The 20,962-nt window shown below is 43.0% G+C and overlaps 3 protein-coding genes across 4 annotated transcripts; 2 read left to right on the forward strand and 1 right to left on the reverse strand.

Annotated features, from left to right (window-relative positions):
- Positions 1–966: 966 nt before the first annotated feature.
- On the reverse strand, positions 967–12,519 carry LOC124314645 (serine/threonine-protein phosphatase 4 regulatory subunit 1-like). Of its 2 annotated transcripts, XM_046779898.1 has the most exons (10): positions 12,181–12,519; positions 11,813–11,887; positions 11,047–11,152; positions 6,519–6,631; positions 4,829–4,977; positions 4,598–4,744; positions 3,531–3,701; positions 1,815–3,437; positions 1,443–1,731; positions 967–1,347 (listed from the first exon to the last, which is right to left on the reverse strand). In XM_046779898.1, exons 1-10 carry the CDS (start codon positions 12,185–12,187, stop codon positions 1,181–1,183), a joined length of 2,847 nt encoding a protein of 948 aa, XP_046635854.1. In that variant the 5' UTR covers positions 12,188–12,519; the 3' UTR covers positions 967–1,180. The 2 variants fall into 2 exon arrangements, with proteins under 2 accessions (XP_046635854.1, XP_046635855.1); XM_046779899.1 differs by lacking the exons at positions 11,047–11,152; positions 11,813–11,887; positions 12,181–12,519 and adding an exon at positions 9,087–9,720.
- Positions 12,520–12,754: 235 nt separating this feature from the next.
- On the forward strand, positions 12,755–17,612 carry LOC124314896 (transcription factor 25-like). The gene is made up of 10 exons (XM_046780316.1): positions 12,755–13,020; positions 13,082–13,496; positions 13,562–13,886; positions 13,945–14,370; positions 14,427–14,511; positions 14,573–14,737; positions 14,802–15,013; positions 15,074–15,152; positions 17,110–17,256; positions 17,327–17,612. Exons 1-10 carry the CDS (start codon positions 12,859–12,861, stop codon positions 17,429–17,431), a joined length of 2,121 nt encoding a protein of 706 aa, XP_046636272.1. The 5' UTR covers positions 12,755–12,858; the 3' UTR covers positions 17,432–17,612.
- A 1,074-nt stretch (positions 17,613–18,686) lies between these two features.
- On the forward strand, positions 18,687–20,686 carry LOC124314820 (GILT-like protein 1). The gene is made up of 7 exons (XM_046780205.1): positions 18,687–18,870; positions 19,601–19,750; positions 19,822–19,873; positions 19,944–20,005; positions 20,070–20,120; positions 20,211–20,357; positions 20,433–20,686. Exons 1-7 carry the CDS (start codon positions 18,811–18,813, stop codon positions 20,526–20,528), a joined length of 618 nt encoding a protein of 205 aa, XP_046636161.1. The 5' UTR covers positions 18,687–18,810; the 3' UTR covers positions 20,529–20,686.
- Positions 20,687–20,962: the final 276 nt, after the last annotated feature.

Raw genomic sequence — 20,962 nt, forward strand, 5'->3', positions numbered from 1 at the left:
TTTCTTTCTGACTTGCTTAATGGGCGTAAAACCGTGAGAAACCCCATGGAAAAGTTCTTTTTTTCAATTCAAGTACAACCGGAAGAAGCTATGGAATCGTCTTTCCGTTTAAAAAATAAATAAATGGAGAGAAAAAACCACAAAATTTGTCTCATGTTTTTTTACTTTTCCTTTTAAAAGAAAAAAAATAACTTTTCCCCTTAAAGTCTGTCGTCATCAGTGCGCGTCTTGACGATCAGCTAAGGAAAATCTATTTTCAAAGCTGTTGGCTCTGTTTCTTTTTTAAAAAAAGGGGCGAGGGGAGAGAGCAATGGTAAAAAGAAAATGGTGGCAGCTTTTTTTTATTTGATAAATATAGAACCGTTTCTCTTGTTACACGAGTAAACAACGAGCTGCTCCCCCACCCGCCCCAGCCACTCCTTGTTTTTTAATCTTTTTCGACTCGCGTGTGTACCTCATTAAGATGTTTGCACTTTTGTTTTATCGATGGCTTCATTAAACCAAGCGAGCGCATTTTTTCCATTATTTCGGGAGCCAAATGATATTGGGGCCAGAAGAAAAAGAAGAACGACAAGAACGCGGTTGCACGTAGGCAAAAATTATTTTGATGTATTTTTTTTTCCGTCTACCAATCAGGTTAGGTGGCGGTCACCACCACATCACAGTAAGGGCATAGCGGACAACTTGTACAACAATCCCTCCTCCCCCCCATCTCTCTACACGATTATTTTACTTGCAAAAGAAAAAAGGAAAAACTTATTTATTTTTTAAAAAAGGAGGGAAACATGAATGAATTGATTTTTGTTTGAATTTCATTTGTTTTTAAATCGGGGCGTTCGTCTCCCGCACCAATTGCGTGATTTACTTACACAACACACAGGTAATAGTCTTGTTTGTACAAGGCACCACACAGCAACACTCATCCGCGCCAAGACTTTTTATTGGGGGGGGGGGGGGGGGGGGGGGGGGGGGGGGGAGCTCCCTTATGTTAGTGGGGGAACTGATTATTTAAAAAACGAAAGAGATCAAAGATGATAAGAGAAGAGGTGAGGAGGGAAAAAGGATGGAAGGGAGGAGTCGACAAGTTTTGTTTTTTCGTTGTGTTGGCATCATGCAAAAAGAATCAAATGTGTGTGAATGTGTACAGTTTGTTTTGTTTGTATTCTTTGAATTGGGGCTATCACGCAATGTTGTTGTCCTCCGTCGGAAGATCCAATGAATTGATTTGCGTCTGATTCCGTTTGACTGTGGCGTAGTACGAAACGTCACGATCCTCATCGGCCGACAGTTGATTGAGCGTCTCGTCCAGCGATTCCCGGTACGGACTGTCTGATCCAGCGAAAAACTCTGTTGGTAATTCAAGACAAACACATTGTAGTACCACACACACACACCAAGTGTTGAAAACAAAAAAAAACAATTGAAAGACAAATAATACTAACCGTGATATTTGAGCTGGAAATTGATGACTCTGGCCAAGACGAGCCGGACGTTGGGCACGCGGTCTTGTTTGAGCGCCAGCAAAGGTGCCAGAAGAAGTTTACCAAACTCTTCCAGCGGCAAAGCGCGGTCCGTCACCAGCTGGTTGCAGATGTTGACGTAGCTCTGGCGGAGCATCCAGCGATTGCCGGAGCAGAAACGAGTCGTTAGGTCGGCAAGAAGAGGAGTGAGCATCGATTCGGCATCGTCGGCCCAGCTGTTTTCCGACACCTGCTTCATTATTTGACTAACCTGAAAGGAAGAACAAAGTTTAAAAAATGTGTGTCTATCATGTTGCTGCTATGGCCGGCCGGAAGAAGAAGCAAAATACTTACGAGTGTGAAGGCAGGGAGACGGACGGCGGCTACGCGATCCGACGCCAGAGTCAAGGCTAGTGGCAAGATGGATTGAGCGCTGTCGGCGGGCGAAAAGAGAGCCACTACCGACTGCAGTTGCAGGGCCAACTCTTGACGGAAGCGCCAATTCTGTTCGTTATCCAGCTTGAGGAACTCGGCCAAGCGAGGCAGATAACTCCGGCGCTCCTTCTCGGCCAGCAAGCCAAGGAAATCGCTCAAGTGCTTCAAAACGCCGACACGGACCTCGTCCAGGTCTTTGATGAAACCATCAAAGACGGGCAACAAGTCCTGCGTCACCACCTCTTGGCCTAAAATGGCGCCAATCTCGTGGATGCTCGACGCCAGAGTCCTGCGCACCTTCCACTGCATGTCCGAGGCCAGCGTCGTGTAGAGATCGCGCAGCAGCGGCCAGTGCTCCTTGCCCAGCGTGCAGACGACGGCCGGCAAGCTGTAGGCGCAATGGCGAGTGATCTCGGCGTCGACCGTCTCCACGTAATAAGGGTCCGTCATCTGCAGGTAATAGTCCATCAGATTTTGCGGCACAACCGATTGACTGAGGGTGATGGACGAGCGCTTGGAAGACGAGCCGTAGGGACTGTAGGGTCGCGAGCGGCCGGCCTCGATGAGGCCCCCGCCGCTCATGCTGCCGCCATCCGACCGCCGTCGCGGTGAATAATAGGGGCAAAATGAATTTGAATAGACGGTGGTGGTGGACAAGTCGTTGCTGCTGCTGCTAGTGGCACTGGTCGTCGTGGTGGCGTTGCTCTTGACGTAGGCGGGTGGTAAAAGAAGATTGGGTTGAAACAGAGACGAAGCCGACGACATGACGGTCGCCAAAGAGGTAGTGACACTAGAGGAGAGTAACGTCGGCTGGACCGAGCCGTCGGCCGTCGGTTTAGACTCGGCCGACAAATCGTTGGTTCCCTCATCTGCGGCGGCATTGGGTGGTGAGCTGACGATGTTACCACTGCTGCTGGCAGTCACCGGAGCTCCTAATAATTCCTGACAGGCTACTCTCCTCAAGTCAAAGGCGTGAACTGGCTCGGGAACCAGTTCACCGGATGCTGGTTGAGTTGTTGCAGCGGCAGCTTCGACTGTTGTTGTTCCGCCGCCCAACTCGACACGAGCCATCAAATCCTCTAGTGCCTTTTCGACGCTATCCGAGACCGACTCTTCGTTGTTTGATGCCTCGGATGAGACAAGAGGCTGCGGCGGATCGCCTTGGTTGTTGGTGGTGGTTGGAGGTTGCATCAAATTCAATTGCGGTAGAGGGTCTCTCCAGAAATAAAAAGAATTAAAATCCGATTCGACCGGCTCGGCTTCGGCTGTTTCGACCGTGGCCGACGACGACGACAGTGAAGTCGAAGTCGATTCGCGTTCCGTTTCCATCCGTGAAAAGGTGGAAATAAAAGGACCCAGGGCCTGGAAGGCGGCCATTCGAACCCAACGCGACTCGTCTTGAAGGAGGTTGACAAAGAGACTGCCCAGGTCGTTGCGTCTCTTGCTGGCCGAGACGACTCGCGATAGGCTCATGAAGACTTCGGCGCAGGCTTTACGAACACCCCACAGCTCATCTTGGCACAGTGCATAAAACTTGTCCAACTGTTATAAACAGAGAGACATTTTTAATAATTATCATCTCGTTTCCGGTTGAATGAAATTAAAAATAAAAGAAAAATGAAAAAAAAAACTCACCAGAATGGACTCGGTGACCTCTTGACCGACGACCGCACAAAACTCTCCGAAATTGGCAGCGCAGATCTTGCGGACGTGAAAGAGGCCGTCTGCCGACAGAGCGGCAAATCTTTCGAGGAAAACACGGCGCGACAGGTCACCGCCCAGCAGCGGTGCCATCCGACACATCAACTTTGGGGTGTCAAACAAACATCAGCCGAATTAGCATAATACATTTTTATTTAAAAAAAAGACAAAAACCCCCAACGTGACATGTTAAAATCAACATTTTCCTGATGCAACAAGTCGAGCGTAGCGCTCATCAAAGCTGGCTGTGATACGAGTACAACATGACGCACATCGCAACCACTCTGACAAGCTAATACACACGACACCCTTTGGAAAAACAGTGACATAATCAACAAGAGTTACACAACACTTCCGCTCGATGATTTACCGGATTTTCCGAGGAAGGCCACAAAACGTCCCGCTCATCAAAGCTGGCTGTGATATGAAACGCTGAACTTGAAATTGGGACACATGACAGCCACTTTGCGAGCGGCACGTAGTAGCGAAAACCAAACTCGATGCTCAAATAATTTCAATTTCTCTCTGCGTCTTCCGGCAGCTCCGCGCATCTAGAATGGCTGTGATATGAAATTGTAAAATGGCAACACACCACAGCCTTTCCGACGAGCGGCGCAATTGCGTAAAATGTCTTTTATTTTCGTTTTTAATTATTTCCCCGTATTGATTTAGACGAAAGATGAATGAGACTCGATATCCGGCTCGTCAAAGCTGGCTGTGATATGACTTTTGAAATTTCGCGCGGAAACTTCATCGTATCGATAGCATTTCCCAGTCGACTCTGACGGCCCGAAATCGGTCGAAACGGCGATTGTAAAAGGAACGAAGATTTGGAAAAGTGCACGACATGAACGACAAAGTAGTGAGAGGTGAGGAACTACCAGGCCAACATCTCACTACCCATGTCTTTCAGGCCGATGCCTTTCACGCAACTTTCTATATAGAATCCCGAATAGCACCCCAAAAGAAAAGAATAAAAAGAAAAGAGATGAAACACTTACAGCTGCGGCTTCTGTCCGGAAATCATCGTGAGCGTCCGAATTGGTCAACATGAGCAAAAGTGGACAGACTTGATCTTCGACGTCGTTGTGAGCCACAAGTTCTTGTTCGAGAAGCACCAAAAGGGCGGCCTGAGCTGTTTTACGAACCTATTCCATTCGAGTGTTTAAAAATAAACCCAATCGATGAATAAATAAATAAAAATAAAATAGGCAAAATGAATAAAACCCAACCTGATTGTTGACGTCGGTGAGGTAGCGGACGACCAAAGGAAGTAAAAACGAAGGGACCAAGTGCATCCATTGGTGTTCATCTTTCTCTTCGTGGCAATACATGGCCACGTGGGGCACCTGCTCCATCAGCTCAGCCCGAACTGAAGGCTCTGCAAAAGTAAAATCTCAGTTTGAGCCACACATTTTCCCTCCATTTTCTTTTTTCTCGACACTCATCAACGTTAACGAACTTCCGCTCATCGCAGGGGAAATTTTTCCTTCTCCTTTTTTTTACGAGTAGTACGACGACCGGGGGGTCACGTCAAAGACGTAACCCTTTTCCGCTTGGGTAGACATTAGGAGTAGGAGGAGGAGGGTGGCTTCAAGAAGCCGAGATAATGAGAACATGGGAGACGCAACTCATTGGCAGACTCGTTGATGGATGAACGTCGCAAGAGGGGAGAAGAAGGAGAAGAAGGAGGAGGGCTGGAGCGCACGTGCGAAGCTCAAACAACAGCGCCGCACGCGCGACACTCCCCAGACCAATCGCATCTCTACTTGCAAACGACACACACAATCCCGGCTGCTGCAACTTGCACGAGACACCTCGAGACTTGGTCTGAACCGCATGAGGGCCGGCCCAGCTGTACTACAACGTCGTTTCAACCCGGCCACATGGCTCCTTACGCACTACGACTACAACTGGAGCATAAATCGATTTTCTCCCCCCTCCAACCCGACCAAAAATGACACAACAACAACAACAACAACAACAACACATCAAACCTCGAATCGACATTTGGGGTAGACCGGAACTGTCGAGTGCGGAAGGAGCCGCCGTCCGCGCTCCCGAGTGGAAGGAAGGAAGGAGACGAGAGTTTTTGTGTAGGTGTGACGCAACTGAGCGCGGAAGCGATACTAAAACACTCTACGATCCTTGCCCACTAATTTTATTCCGGGACACACACACACACACACAAGAAAAGAAATGTGTACTAGTGGTGGTGGCATGCCACTATCTATCTATAAGGTTTAGGTAGGAGAGCTCAAAGTTATTTCACCCCACCCCCTCTTCTTCTTCTTCCCAATCTCGGGTATTTTTTAATTAGCATCAGTGAAGCGCATCCGTCTTCTTCTCTCGATGCGACAACTGCTGTTGCTGTTGCTGCTCCTTGCTCCTGTATTCCGGAGAGTCTAATCAACTCTTGTGGCTGCCCGGAAAAAAAAAGAGAGAAAAACGAATTGGACCAATGAGGAAGGAAACCCACAAACTGGACCAAAGCTCCTCCTCCTCCTCCTCCCGCCAAACATCTTGGCAAAGGGCATCCAATTCCGGAATAGTCGAGCAGCAGCAGCACACAGTTACCCAATCCATCTCTCCTAGAGAGCGCGCGCTCCTTTAGCCTGATGTTTTTTTCTATAAATAAGAATAGTCTCCCTCCACCCTACCACCCCACCACACAGTCACTTGGTCGTTCGAAAAAAGAACTGGCCGACGCCGAGGAGGAGATTTGACACGAAACGCGTGCGCGCCTGAAACGACGGAAGAGAGAAATGCTAACTACACTCTGGAACCCATCCATCAGCGGGAGCCTCTTCTTGTCTCCGTCCAGAACCAATCGCGACCCCGCATTGTTGTTATGATAATGATGATTATTTTGGGCGACACACACACACACAGACATTTTCGTCGTCGTCCCCACAGTCATACCTGAATCTTCGCCCAGGCGTGAGATGATGGCCAACACTCGGCGTAGGTCGTGATGAACATCGGGAACGGGAATCGAACGCAGCGTTTCTAAAATCACACGCGCCACCAGCTCCCTGTGTTGTTATAAATATAGAAATCAAGACAAGGAATTATTATTGAGTCATTTCTCTGATTTCTTCTTTTTATTTTATTTTAAGAAGAAGACATTTTATTTCTCCGTTCTATTTGTAATTTGGCTCGATTTCTATTGGCCGATCGGGGTGGGTTGCACCGAGTGGTTTCTAAACCCCACACCAGGTGGCGGCCTACGCATTTTCAGAGGATTAAAAGGCGCGCAAAACCGTTTTCAGGTGGCAATTTCACCCAATAGGCCAAACATTTTCGATTCGAAATCGTGTTCAACAAATGAACACTATTCCTACAACAATTGAACGTGCAACCAAATTATTTCGACTGATATCGATTGGTAAAAACCAAAGCGACGGATGGTTATTTGAGCTAATAGGTTTACCTACTCGGTTTTCTATTGGATCAACTCGTATGCGCTTAAACTACTACTACCTTGGTAGTAGTAGTATTATATACATTTTTGTTGATGAACCCAACAACTTTTTCAAGTTTTTACCTATGGCCGCTGCACAAACAGACAGGGGGGGGGGGGGGAACGTTAGTAGAGAGGGGAGGAGGTCAAAGTATTGATTTTTCCGCAGAAGCCTTGGGGCGAAATAGGGAAGAAGTGGAGGGTGAGTTCCCCCTCTTCTCTATATTTACCCCAAGGGCCCCACTCTCACCCTCCCATCATTCGACGACGAATCCTCTTCTTTCTTTTTCTCCCCCTCTCTCACCCCAATTCTCTTTTTTCAAATTTCCACCATGTTGTTTGTTGCTGAAAGAAGAGGTGATGGATCGTCCTTAACCCCAGCCAGAGCATTTTCCCCGGGATCGCCAGATGGTTTTTTCGGGAGAAGAAGAAAAAAACAACAACCCGCATCCAGATGACAACGTCGATATTGAAAAGAAATTCATTATTTTAGCGCTCGACAGTTTGAAAATAATCGTCAAAATTTCTGAAGAACGGCACGCCGTATAAACTTGGGAAATGGAGTCGGCGGCCATTTTGTACGCGTTTTTCACGGCTCGACAAAATGGCGGCGACGCGTTCCCCACCCTACACACACACACAACCATGTTGGTTGAAAATTCCGTCAATGGGAGTTGAAATTATTTAATTGATGCTTTCCGATCGACCCATCCGAAAAATGCTGAAATTACAGTCATTACTCTCAATTAAATTGATTAATTCCATCGTTTTGGTGGTGGTAGCCAGTCCGCCATTTCCCTTTTGATTTTTCCCAAAAAACTGAAGAGAAGGGGGGCGACCATTTTGTTTTATGACTGGAAAGAAACCGAAAACCCGTGGGAAGCCCTGGACCCCATTTTGTGTCGCCGAGATAAGTAAATTATCATTATCGTCAGGTAACAAGATTGCCTAAGATTTTCTTGTAGTGATGGTCAGGGTTGAAACGGGGAAAAAGATGCTGAAATCGGAGAAAGACGACGACGGGTAAGAGAATAGTGGCAAGCCAATGGCAGAGTAGAGCTTTAGGGGTAAGCCTACCACCACCAAACCCAACGGAAGAGAATTTGGCCCTTCCAGCTGCTCGGCTCATCTCTCCCCCCTCGGTTCACAGGAATGCGCCCATGGCTAACAGCTTCCTCTCTCTTTCTCTCTCCTCACATACATAAAAATATATATATAAGACGGAGGAGATAAGCATTCTTGCGACCTCAAGATGGCTGCTGCTGCTGCCCCAACGAATTTTTTTTATTTATTTTAACCAAAAAACCGATTGAAAAATACATGTGACCCTTTTTTTCTTTTTAACCAGAGAGAAACCCGTGGAATATCCTCGACTTCCGGTCTTGCACCTTGAGGCGCGCGCGCCATTTTCTTTTTTCTCCATTGAAAAAGACGCACCGAAAAAACTTGTTCCTGTCGACTCGCGTTACACACACAACGGAAACCGGAAGAAGCGACACCTGAGAACTTTTAAAAATTTTTTGCTGGGGTTTCCAAAGACGATTAGGTCAAGTATTTATTTATTTTTATATGGATAGAACGGATGAATCGTATCTCGGCCAACTAGAAAGAGGGAGGCTGGTTGGTTGGGTTGGTTGAGGAATGCAGTCAAACATGAACCCTGTGGGCAAAGAGGCGGGCATGTAGAGAGAGAAAAGGAATTTCTCCATCCCAACGCCTTGTACGGGAGAAAATGGGGGGGAAAGAAGAAGAAACTTTTTTCCAGTTTGTGTGTTTCCTCATTGACGTGCGATTTAGATCGGCGTCGGCAATGTCAACACACACGCGAGTCTCATCACGTGAGGACGCCATTGCGCAAGGCCAAGGAAATTTCGTCGCTGTTGCGAGGAAGGGTATAAATCAATACCATTCACAAGGGTGACGTCACACGACGCCACCGGAAAATATATTTAAAAGGGGGGGGGGGAGGCCTGACTCATCGTCAAAACAAACGCCAGCATGGGGAAGGAGAAAACATCAACTCTTACCATCATTAAAAGGTCGGGAAAGGCGTCGGCTGGAGGGGGGGGTTAGTAGTCAATCAAGTAGCGCCATCGGGAGGGCTGGTGGGTGGTGTTCCGACTACTTGGTGGACGACGACGTACCCCAAAGGCCTACGACGAATGAAACCAACATGGCAGCTGAACGTGTGTGTGTGTGTGTGTGTGAGGGAAAAAAAAAGGAGCAGATGGCTACTCCTCACCACACGTACACACACACGAGGGAGGGAGGGAGGGACGCGCTTCCGGTCTTGAACTCCCCCCTCGTCCAAAGTTTTGTTTCACCCCCAATGTGCGTCTCCCTGCCATAGCGTCCATCACTTTTTTTCGGCTAGTAATTCTTCGTCGATGGCGTCACAGGAAACAAACACACACCAATCAAGTCAGTTAAAAGTTGTTGAACGAATAGTCAAAAAACGAAGGACTCTGTGCGCGCGGGCACAAGAATTTCGGCTGTTTTTGTCTGCACACAAGTTCAAAACGTCTACCAACCACATACACACACACATACACACACACGGACGACGATAGCCGAAATGTACTACGACGTAGTGACCGCCAGGGGGGTTGAATACAACACGCCGAGCCAACACACACACGCGAGTGAACGAAGACGGAAAAAGAGTGGAGAGTGTGGGGTGGGAGCAGGAGAACGTGTTCTGCCCGTGTGTGCGTACGTATCTAAGGTTTTCTAGGGGTGCGTTTTCAGACCAGACTCCGCCCACATAGGGTGGGAGACGAGGTGGCCAATCACGTTGCAGACTAGAAAAAAATCGCCCCATGGCGATTGGTGCACAAACAGCGGCCATTCCATCGCCTTAAAAGAGGGTGGTGGTGAAGAGGGGGGAATCGTTCACCAAACAGCCACCGAGAGGCGCTTACATCACTATGCCTCGGGCGCTTTTTTCACCCCCTAAACATTTTTGAATGGCGTCCCTATCGGCCGTTTTTCCTCTTCTCAATTTTCCTTTTTCACTTTTTTGGCGCCAACATTCTTCTTCTTCTTCCAAGTTTCACTTCCGGTCTTGCTTTCGATCGGCGCACCATCTCGTGGAAATTGTTGGCGAGAGAAAAAAAAGGATTGACCTGAACAACCGACGACGACGTAGAGAGGCTCAACCAAAAAATATAAAAATTGAGGCCAAGGGCGTGCGTCATAATTCGAGCGCGCTGAAATAATTTCAAAATTTTTTGGCCGATCTAACTATAACCACTGGCCTACCAACGACGACCACCAAAAATAAAATGAAACCATAAAAGAAAATGATACGGTGCACAACACACAATATGCTCGAGTGGAGAGACTAAAAAATCGAATTATCTCCATCGATCGACTTTCCCGCCAAAAAATGTACACGAGCAAATGACGCAGTTTTTATTCTATGGGAGAAATAGAGCTCGAGGGCAAGGCTGCACCGTCAACATTGGAGTAAAAAAGCGAGTAGTAACGCACTATTAAGGCGTCGTGTAACTGCGCACGCAACCAACAGCAGGCCTCCACCTTCATTAGGTCATTTGTCCCAGTGTTGTCCATACAGCGTTGAATGTCAAAACATGAATTTAATAATAATACCAGGTGGATGATGCTCAACGGCAGGTGTTTCGGACCGTTATTAATTAAAAGTCATGATTTCACTATCAGATTAACCAGAATTCGTTGGGCTATCGGTCGTGTAATCTATCACGCCATACAAACCCAATATGGACGTGTTCAAACAGATTTCAATCGGAATGTGAGAGATATGCTTCTTATACTAAATGATTACTAAAAAGGAGGGGTTTTACTCGGAGCAGGTGCCATTATTCATTAAAGTGACAGATTTTTTAATCCATCTCGAAAAAGTTATTCATTTCTTTTGAGCCGGAAAACTAGTTAAAAGTGGAATCTCTAGATGACTTAGCCTTAAGCTTTTTGTACAGAATAATAGGACATGTTTCTTGAACTGACCTGTTGAAAGCGTTGCCGTTCTCCAGACAGGCTTCCATCTCCGTGATTGAAACCGATTCACGACCGCTGGAACTCCTTTCCTCTTCAGAAGAATCGCCTTCATCATCTGAAGAAAAATTTTATTTTTTTTTTAAGTTTTATTAGCCCAAAAAAAAAAAAATTAAAGTTGCAGATTTTGGCAACATTCCGCATACATTTTAAAAAAAGACTGAAAACTTCATTACTTGGTTTTTTCAAATAAGAAAATACCACACAACAGTTTCCAAATAACGTTAAGTGTTGGGGGGGAGAGAGAAATCGGTCGGAAAAACATTCCAACGACTTTTTTTTTTAACGACGTCAAGAATTTTTAAAAGGAGAAAAAAAAAAAAAAAGGAAAAATCTTTTTGGGAGAGAGAGGAATGTTTGTTCCCAGAATGAAAATGATGGCGCTGTGTGTAACACAATGCGGCCCAGGCCTAGCATTTTCTTTTTTGGCGCCAATAACCCCCCCTACTAACAAGGTTCCTGTTACCCTCTTTTTCTTCTCCCTCTATATACTTCATTCAAGATAAGATTTTTACACAAAAACGAGAGGGAAAAAAGCCACTTGAACCGTGAAAAAACAGGCATGCCGTTTTTTCTCTTCTTCAACTGCTGCTGCTGTTGACTGTTGTCAAGAGAAAGAAGTCGCGCCAGTAACGCGAAAATCGACGAACCACATGCCACAGCCGACTGAGGAATTTTTCGGGCTGGAATAAAACGACAAGAATTTCGAGTTTATTACCTTGTTGCTGCGATGATTTCGAGTCTTCATCTTCTTCTTCATCTTCCTCCGGTGGTGAGGACGAAGGTGGATCATCTGACAATGATAAATAAGATCAAAATCAACACGCTTTTAGCACACACACCACGCCAACCAAACACTTTGAGCAACACACAATCTCTCTAGCTCTACTCTACTACACGTCCGTAATCGCCTCGACTACATGGTACCACGAGAGCAGCCATTGCAAAGTCAACAAGTACAGCCTTTTACTTACAAATCAGACAATATCAATGGTACTAGTTAGGTAAAACATGAGAATGACTAACAACTAGCAAACTAGATGAGGGAAAAAAATAAAATTTGACAGTCTGAAACAGCCAACTAACCCGCCATGATGGGAGCACCAGTACAGACTGAAACGAGCTTCAGTCTTTTGCCGATAGGCGCCGTTTACTACGTTTGCTGCCTCCTTTTTTTTCTCTCAATGCCCTTTTTTCCCAAGCACATAAAATAAATGCACAATTCAGTTGAGCCAAGTTTTGTGGGAGAATCGTTTCTTTTTCCAATCAGTTCAAACGGTTACCAATAACTGAGTCATTATCACCAAGGTCGGATGAAATCATTTTTGATAAAACGAAACATCAAGCACACAAGAATTTTCATTCAGCACGATGGGCAAATTTCTAGGGTTTTACACGTTTGACAGAAAGCGTTTGACTGAGCGTTTTTCGAATGTGAAAAGCGCAAGGTGGCAGCACACTATGGGTAGCAATCATCCATTACGAAATATTAACCAAAATTGTATTAAAATCATTTCAATAAATTCCACATAACCATAAAATCATTTAAATTGATTCTAAAATCTAATAGTGCATCGAAAAGTCACGAAAACTACTTTACCAAAATTTAAAAAATAATTAAGTGCTTTTTTGACCGCTAGATGGTTTGTTTCATGCAGACGATTACGTGGGCCCACAACCCAAAATACACACTGTCCAAACGATTACTATATCGGGAGCGATATCTTGTTTTTCTGATTTGCAATTTATTAAATACAGATCATCATGTCAAATAGACAGCTTCGCAAAATTCATGGAGAAAAAGATGAGTTATCAACATTGGCATCAAGCCTACAACTAGAAGAAGAGGAGCTTGATGATGCGCCTGTCATAAGAAATGTCAATGGAAATCGAAAGAAGAAACCCGCCATCAATATGTTTGATTTGGTATATAAAATAATCGTGTCATGCAGATGTGATTCTAAATTCATCCTGTTTACTCTCCTAGTTGCATGAAGGTGACGACTCAGACAAGGAAAGTGTCGAAGAACCACCCACTCCTGATGAATCGGAAGAAGACACATCACACATAGTTCAAACAGGAACCAAGCCTAAGAAAAAGACCAAGAAGAAGAAGAAGCAAAGTGCACAGCTTGATGATGATGCTGATGATTTGGACAATGAATTTCTAGTTAATATTGCACCTTCAAATGGCCATGAGCCGGCAGTTTCCAAACAAGTCGCTGCTAAAAATGTCCTCAGTTTAGAACAAAAAAATCTTAATTCTGACAATGAGCTGAAGAAAATCTTTGGCAGCAGAGTGGTGGTTTCAGCACAAAAGAAGAAAGCCAGGGGGAGGGCTTATGTAAAGTCAACATGGCTAATCAATTCCAAAGACAATTGGTCCCAAATAAGAAAAACAGGTTTGTGTTGACAAGTTAAAAGATCTTTATGAATTTTAATATGTTAAATCCATGTTTTACATTAGGACTTTCAATGAGTTTGGATCACACAAAGGATGGTTGTTTCTATTTCAAATATGAGCACAACAAAGAGTATCGTCAAATACAGTACGATTTCTGGGAGGCTGTCAGCTCATTGAACCCCACAAATATTGTTGCACTTGTGAATATGTATCCATACCATATAGACTCGCTGATCCAGCTGTCTGATATCTGCAGAATGAGTGAAGACCCGCAAATGGCAGGAGAACTCATCGAGCGAGCCTTATACATTCTTGAAAGTGCTTTTCATCCTTCATTCAATTTGGCATCCGGAAATTGTCGCCTCGAATATAAGCAACAGGAAAACAGGTATAATTATTTCAGACTTTTGTCCTACAATTCAATCACATATTTGGTTTACTTCAAGGGCATTATTTTTGGCCATATTCAAACATTTGGTTTCCATCGGTTTGCGAGGATGTTACCGAACTGCTTTGGAATTTTGTAAACTTCTTTATACATTGGATTTGGATTCCGATCCCTTGGCAGTTATTCTGATGATTGACTTTTATGCCATCAAAGCCAATGAATATTCTTGGTTCATTGAATTTTTTGGATTCTTTGAATCCAAGAAAAATTTGTCCCAACTGCCTAATATGGCTTTCGCTATTGCTTTGGCCCACTTCTACCATTCAAAAACTGACCCCAAAAGCCTTCCACTTGCAGACGAATACCTTAAACAGGCCCTGCTAATGTTCCCAGGAGTATTAATTCCTCTGTTAGATAAGTGCTCCATTCAAGCTGACGTTAGAGTAGTCAGACACGAGTACTTTTCACCCAAAACGCCTTTCAGGTACGTAACCAATTTAAAATATTTCGTGAATAAGTATTAATTACTTGTATCCGTAGTCATTCGCCGTCGTTGAACAATTTAATTCAACTGTACATCGGACGCTCATTTCACCTTTGGAAAGATGCTGAACTCCTTCCTTGGGTATGTAAACAATGTGTTGCCATAAATCAATTTGTAATAACAACCAACTCTAAAATTATAGTTGGAACGAAACGCCAACAGCTGTTTAAATGAGGTTGATCGCCAGCCTTCGATTGCCCTAGAATACGAGGAAAAGCGTAAAACGCGCTACCAAGGAACGCCGAGAAATATCTACCGACATATTCTCCTGTCAGATATCAAAGATGCTACCGCCACGCTACCCCAGGTTCAACTCAAAATACTTTTCTAAATAAAAAGCGTTCTTATTTATTTCATTTTTAAACATCCAGGAACTGGCAGCTGGTTCAGTCATGTCTTTTGATCCTCTACCGCCTGTAGAATCGGTGTCGAGCTACAGCCGACCAACTCGAACCAATAATGCCACAGCCGCCAGCCAGTTGGAAGGAGGTTTGATCAGTTCGTTCTTCCGGTCACTCTTACCAGGTTTTAATCCGCAGGAAGTTGTTAATAATCAACAAGCCGTTCAGCGACAACCTGGAAGGTATGCCTTGTATTTTATTTTGATTTTTTTAAATTATTTAAACATGTTTAATTTTTACAGACCTCCTCGTGCCAATGTCGATTTGCAAGAAAATGAAGAGATTGCCGCCGAAGGAGCGGGAGCCAATCTTCAACAGAGCGTTGCCACATTGGTGGCGGCCATGCGTGACTTGCTGAGCAACATTCAGCTTCCCGATCTTCCTTTCAACGATTCAAATGATGATGAAGACGATCACTCTGACTGATGGCAGTGTGTCTGTACTATACAATTTTGTTACATTATTCTCATTTTACACTGGGGTGGAAGTAACACGATTTGTTGTTCCTTATTCTGTAAGTCTGCCTTCAATGAAATAAGATCAGAATGGCCATTTTGGTATTTTAGTTCAATTGGGTAGCACTTTTTTGGCGCTCAAGTGCCACGCCTTGAAAATTTTGATACCAACGGGCGTTTCAACCAGGAAATAGAGTAGCACATTTTAGCTGTAAATTGGCGACCTCGATTTTGTCCAGAATATCGTAATGGATATGTTCTAGTTTCAGTTTATTGGCGCCAACTTCAACGAAGAATAGTCTTTTTGGTTGGGACAATTTTGTATTATTTGAAAAAAAAAAAAGAGCCGTTGTTTCGTTTACAATGCACGCGTGAAAACATTCACAGCTGGCGTCCAGCTCGACTCTCACTTCAGCACACCTGTTTGATCAGTGAGAGGCGAAAAGAATAGGAATCGAGGAGTGGTTAACATATATAGCCTTGGTCGTTCGGCTCGCTCGAATATGCAGACATTGCTCAGCAAGTTCCGGGAGAGAGTGGACGTGCTTGCAGACGGTGCTTGAATTCAACTTTCTTGTAGACTTCACCTCGTGAATTGCCAAAATGTTCAAGTTTTTGTTAGCCTCTGCCTTGCTGTGCGTCAGCTTTGTCAACACTGCTGGGGTAATCATTTGGCATAACATTTAATTATTGTTAATTAATTTTAGATTTTTAATTTTAATTGGCTCATATATTTGTAAAACATTGTTTAATAACTTTCTTGTTTTTCTTAATTTATAAGATTTGTAATTTTAAAGGTTCTAAAAAAATTGCTCAATTTTTCCCTTGCAAGTTGGCACGCCCCTTTTTCTCGTTTAACCTTAAAATTGTAAAAACAAAACAACACCTAAGAAAAACATAAGAGGAAAGAAATAATTAAAAAGGATAAAAAAGCTCCGGGGAGAGGCAAGGCTCATGGACCCAAGGTCAATAGACTGCGCCATCCCCGCTGGAAATCATGCGGAGGCATTGAAAACTACCTTGACGCCAGAATTTCAGGGAAGTGATAGAAATTGTAAATAGTAGGCAACTATTTTGCCCGAAGAATTTCATCAATCTCGCACGTCGCATTCCGGCTGAACCTCAAATATTTGTTGGGTTTTATTCTTTTTGTTTTGTCACACAGCTGAAACCTTAAAAAATGATTTTCTCTGCCATTCCATCCTCGCATAGCTCAATTTATCTAGTTGACAGTTTGGATTTTAATTTCTTACTCGTGACTGTGCCTTCATAATGTTTTGATGATTTAATAGCTCGGAAATAGTGGACGGACGAATCTGGACGTCTACTACGAGTCCTTGTGCCCCGACAGCCGGGCCTTCTTGGTCAATCAGTTGGCGCCGCAATGGAAAAGTCTCTCCTCTTTCGTCAACCTCAGGCTGATCCCTTTTGGCAAAGCCAGCGTATGTCCCGTTATTATTATTTCTTTGTTGCAATCAAAATTTGCCTGCTGATATACAATGAACTTGACAACTGTTTTTAGTTTTCCCAAAACTCATCGGGTGGATGGTCCTTCAAGTGTCAACACGGTTCGGCTGAGTGCACTGGAAACATCCTGCACGCCTGCGGTATCAAATACAGTAAAGACAACACTCAGGTACTCTATCTTTCGAAATGTACATGTGGGTTTCATAAAAGCTTGGGAAACTAAATTATATTTCAATAATAAGGCGCTGAACTACGCATCGTGTCTGATGAGAGCGCCAACTTCTGGAGCTCAGGTTAGTACGGGATTCTCCGAATGAAAATGTAAGAAATTTTATAAATATTTTCATGTCATATAGTGCGCCAAATTAGCCGGTTTGGACTTTACACCGATTGACACCTGCACGAAGACTAGCGAGGGCCAAGAATTGGCTGTGGCGCATGGAACGGAAACTTTAACTCTGCAACCTACTCTCACTTTTGTCCCGTGGGTTGTTTATGATAAGGTGAAAATGATTATTAACTTTAATTATGTATCCCACTGATTATTAATTATTTTTATTTATTTTTTTACAGGTGTTTGATGATGGCAAGCAATGGAGTAGTCTCTCCAATCTAAGATCTGTTGCTTGCAATCATAACGGATTTAACGCTCCGTCTTGCCTTTCAAATGTTCTCTAGGTGATCCGTCTAGATGTTGAGCAAACCCATCCCCGTTAGGGAATGTGAAACATAAAAATCAACATTCCATTTATTCGAATATTGTTATTCCGTCCAAATTTTAGTTAACTTCAATGCTGGGTACTGAAGTAATGTATCAAAATGTAACATTTTGTAATACATTTGTTTTCGATAGGCCCTACATTATAAATGCAAAGTGTTTTTCACTTGAAAGTAAATTTTTAGAAGAAGGCACCAATTTCCGTTACTATTTGTATAGTGGTATTCATTTTGTTTTGAAAGGTGGTCTGTTTTCGACACGGTGACCTTCATTGTGCAAGTTTTTATGAAATAATTTATACTATTATTATGCAAATAAGTTTTCACAATGAGCCAAAAATTAAAGAAATATTTATGACTATTTAATGGACCTGATTTTTTACTGCTTCGGTTCATCAAGTTCAAATGATGCAGGATCAAATGAAAATTGAAACCTATTATGAAGATGAATAGTCTAACGTCGTGTTACACCTCTAGCATCCAAAGTTCAAAACGAAAAATGCGCACCTATTCTAAATAGATTTCGTGGATGAAAAAAAAGTGAATAAATTATGTTAAGTAAAAATAAATTTGAATATTCTGATCAGGTCTCGCCGCTATACGATAATTGAAGACTGAGAAAAAAAATGTACTGATAACTTTGCCAAGTGGCGAGTATAAGAACCAAAATTATAAAAGAACGTCAGAAAGTGAACATGTTCCCCTGTGGTTTTAATTGCTCCCTAATTGGGAATTCTCTCCTCTGTTTTAATTGAGACTGTCTGACTTGGGACTGGTTTTGTTACTAACTACGTGATAACACTTTCTACCGCAAACATTAGATTGTTATATAATTTTACGTTATTGGCTAATATTTTGTTGCTATAGGAATGCAAGTATGCGAATTGCAACTATACTTAAATGACACACATTTAATGAAACTGTGTGTACATTTTCCAAGTGAACAAGTTTTTGTGAGTTCGTAGGAATTAAACCAATTTCTCTTATAACAGGTTCAACGAAGCGGAAAATGTTATTGTGCACGATAGACTTCCCTTTCTCTTTCGAATTACGTAACAAGTTGAATGGTCCGATTTCTATCTCCTAGACGAAAGTTCACCAGCATTAATTATGATATCATTATGCTTCATGGGCAGGTCTAATGGAGCACTCGACATAGCTCTATCGCGATAGCAAATAATGCCACCTTATCAAATGCTATATATAAGCATACAGAGCTTATATCCTGACTGTAAATCATCACTACAATAACACACGGATCCTTGCAGGGTGCTGAAAAACAGCTACTTTGATTCGATCCTGATTCTTTAAGAAAAATTCACATCAAACTAACACCGAAAATGCGATCGCTTATTCTATGCGGGTTCGCCTTGATCTGCGTGGTTGGTGGAGCCCCTCAGGTAATAAAATTACAAAAAGAATTCCTTTTTATTTAATAGAAACTATCCGTGTGTGGTCCACTCTTTATACAGCAATGCAAGCGTCAATCTTTATATGCTCTCACCTGTCTTTATTGACGTCATAGAGTTTATGAATAATACAGAGTTAATCAAAGACGCGGTCTTATATGTACATGTGTGCCCAAATTGTCAACTTCTTTTCCCATGTATAAAGTGATGGAGGTGACTCATTGTTTTCCAACAATGGAGCGTCGTATAGCTCTGTTGATACTGTCACTTTTTCTATTCCGTCGCTTATATAACCCACACGTGGTTAAGCAAGCGAAAACATTTTTTGGTGAAGCTTATATGGCGTTAAGCCAGAACTATAGTATTCTATTATTTCTGAACAGCGATGATGTGTGACAATATCGAAAGAAAAATGTTCAGCAGGAGGGTACCAGCACAGTGTGTTAGCCTACATTTACAATCGACTCTGGCCAACGCACCTTTCACGTGATTGGTTTATGCTCTTTATTTTATCCTTGACATGCTTTATCATGCCTTTATCCATGCTGGATTAAGTCATTACCATACCTGATGAAACCATAGCAGCATGCCACGCTTGTTGATAAAATAAAATAGCATCGTCATACTTTGTGCTTAATCTAATCCTAGACTTATTATCTTTTATTATGCAACATAACTTGTAATCTATAATATGATTTTTTATTTGTTCTAAAATTAAAAGACTAGAGCTGGTGAACGAATGACCCTGGATGTTTATTACGAATCCCTTTGTCCCGACAGCCGCAATTTCCTCGTGAATCAATTAAATCCCAACTGGCCGACGCTTTCCACTTTTACCGATTTAAGATTGATCCCATTCGGAAAAGCAACGGTAAAATTTGAGCTCTATTTTTAATTACACACCTATTCCTTATTCAAGTTATTTTAAATTTGTTCATGCAGTTTCTACCGAATGCGGAAGGCGGATGGAGTTTCGAATGTCAACATGGACCCGGTACAGTTATTATATTAATTTTCAAAGTTCTTTTGGGATTAATTTTATCATCAAACATTTCTTATGAAAGATGAGTGTACTGGCAATATTCTCCATGCCTGTGGCATCAAATACAGTCCAACGATTACTCAGGTATCGTTCGCTTGTATAATACTTTGTTTAGAGATTTGCTTAATTTTAGTTAAAATCTTGCCAGGCTTTGAATTTCACGACTTGCCTTATGGATCTACCCAAGAACGGAGAATTGGTTCGTTTGTTATTTTACGATGCCGCGTTTAAGCGCAGTGGTTTTTTTTTTACGGGTGTGGTAAAATTAGAAAATTGTCTGGTTGAATAGTGCGCCGAATTGGCTGGCTTGGATTACGCGCCTATTGATACTTGCCAAATGAGCATCGAGGGTCAGGATTTAGTTCACGATCACGGAGTGGAAACTTTGAACCTTGAACCTACTCTGTATTTTGTTCCTTGGATAATTTACAACCAGGTAATAACGAAAAGAAAGTTTGGTCTTTTTAATTCGTGAAGATATCAAATGAATTCATTATTCTTTCAATTAAAGGTGTGGGACTTTAACAACCAATTTGATAGCCTGACCAATCTGACAGCCGTCGCTTGCAAAAACGCACCGGCCAATACCCCCGCCTGCTCGGTTTAATAGCCCGCATGTGATTACGTAATTGACACATCTTTTCATTTAATTCGTCACCGGAATCCAATTTAAATTTCAATTCAAATGAGTGGCCCAAATGTCAGCTCATTTGTATTCAGTTGAAATAATTTCCTTTAAGTCAATAAAGCAATTTGAGCTAAAAATAAACCTGTGGTAAACAATCCGTTAATCAGTCAAGTGATGACCTTTTTTTTTCGAATGGCGTACGTGAGTGTTTTCACCCTGACACGTGATTATCACGCGCAACCAATGTGTGGAATAGTTTTGAGAAAATGTGAACGCAGAACGTTATTCAGCGGGTCAAATGTTAAAGTGATGACGTCTGTTCACTGCTGGCATTAACTGATTTGTCCATCTATTTATGCAAAACAGAAAGATATCCATTACACGGATTACAATAAAAATAAGATCTAAAGTTG

The sequence above is a fragment of the Daphnia pulicaria genome, chromosome 10 (genome assembly GCF_021234035.1).
Source record: "Daphnia pulicaria isolate SC F1-1A chromosome 10, SC_F0-13Bv2, whole genome shotgun sequence".
Classification (NCBI taxonomy): Eukaryota; Metazoa; Arthropoda; class Branchiopoda; order Diplostraca; family Daphniidae; genus Daphnia; species Daphnia pulicaria.

Excerpts from the sequence above, each read along its gene's own strand:
- LOC124314645 (XM_046779898.1), bottom strand. Across the intron at positions 11,153-11,812 it reads GAAATCATCGCAGCAACAAG|ATGATGAAGGCGATTCTTCT; the intron begins GTAATAAACTCG and ends ATTTTTCTTCAG. Across the intron at positions 4,978-6,518 it reads ACGCCTGGGCGAAGATTCAG|AGCCTTCAGTTCGGGCTGAG; the intron begins GTATGACTGTGG and ends TTACTTTTGCAG.
- LOC124314896 (XM_046780316.1), top strand. The coding sequence starts at position 12,859 with ATGTCAAATAGACAGCTTCGCAAAATTCATGGAGAAAAAGATGAGTTA. Across the intron at positions 13,021-13,081 it reads CCATCAATATGTTTGATTTG|TTGCATGAAGGTGACGACTC; the intron begins GTATATAAAATA and ends TTACTCTCCTAG. Across the intron at positions 17,257-17,326 it reads CGTGGGTTGTTTATGATAAG|GTGTTTGATGATGGCAAGCA; the intron begins GTGAAAATGATT and ends ATTTTTTTACAG.
- LOC124314820 (XM_046780205.1), top strand. The coding sequence starts at position 18,811 with ATGCGATCGCTTATTCTATGCGGGTTCGCCTTGATCTGCGTGGTTGGT. Across the intron at positions 18,871-19,600 it reads TGGTTGGTGGAGCCCCTCAG|ACTAGAGCTGGTGAACGAAT; the intron begins GTAATAAAATTA and ends TAAAATTAAAAG. Across the intron at positions 20,006-20,069 it reads ACAGTCCAACGATTACTCAG|GCTTTGAATTTCACGACTTG; the intron begins GTATCGTTCGCT and ends AAATCTTGCCAG.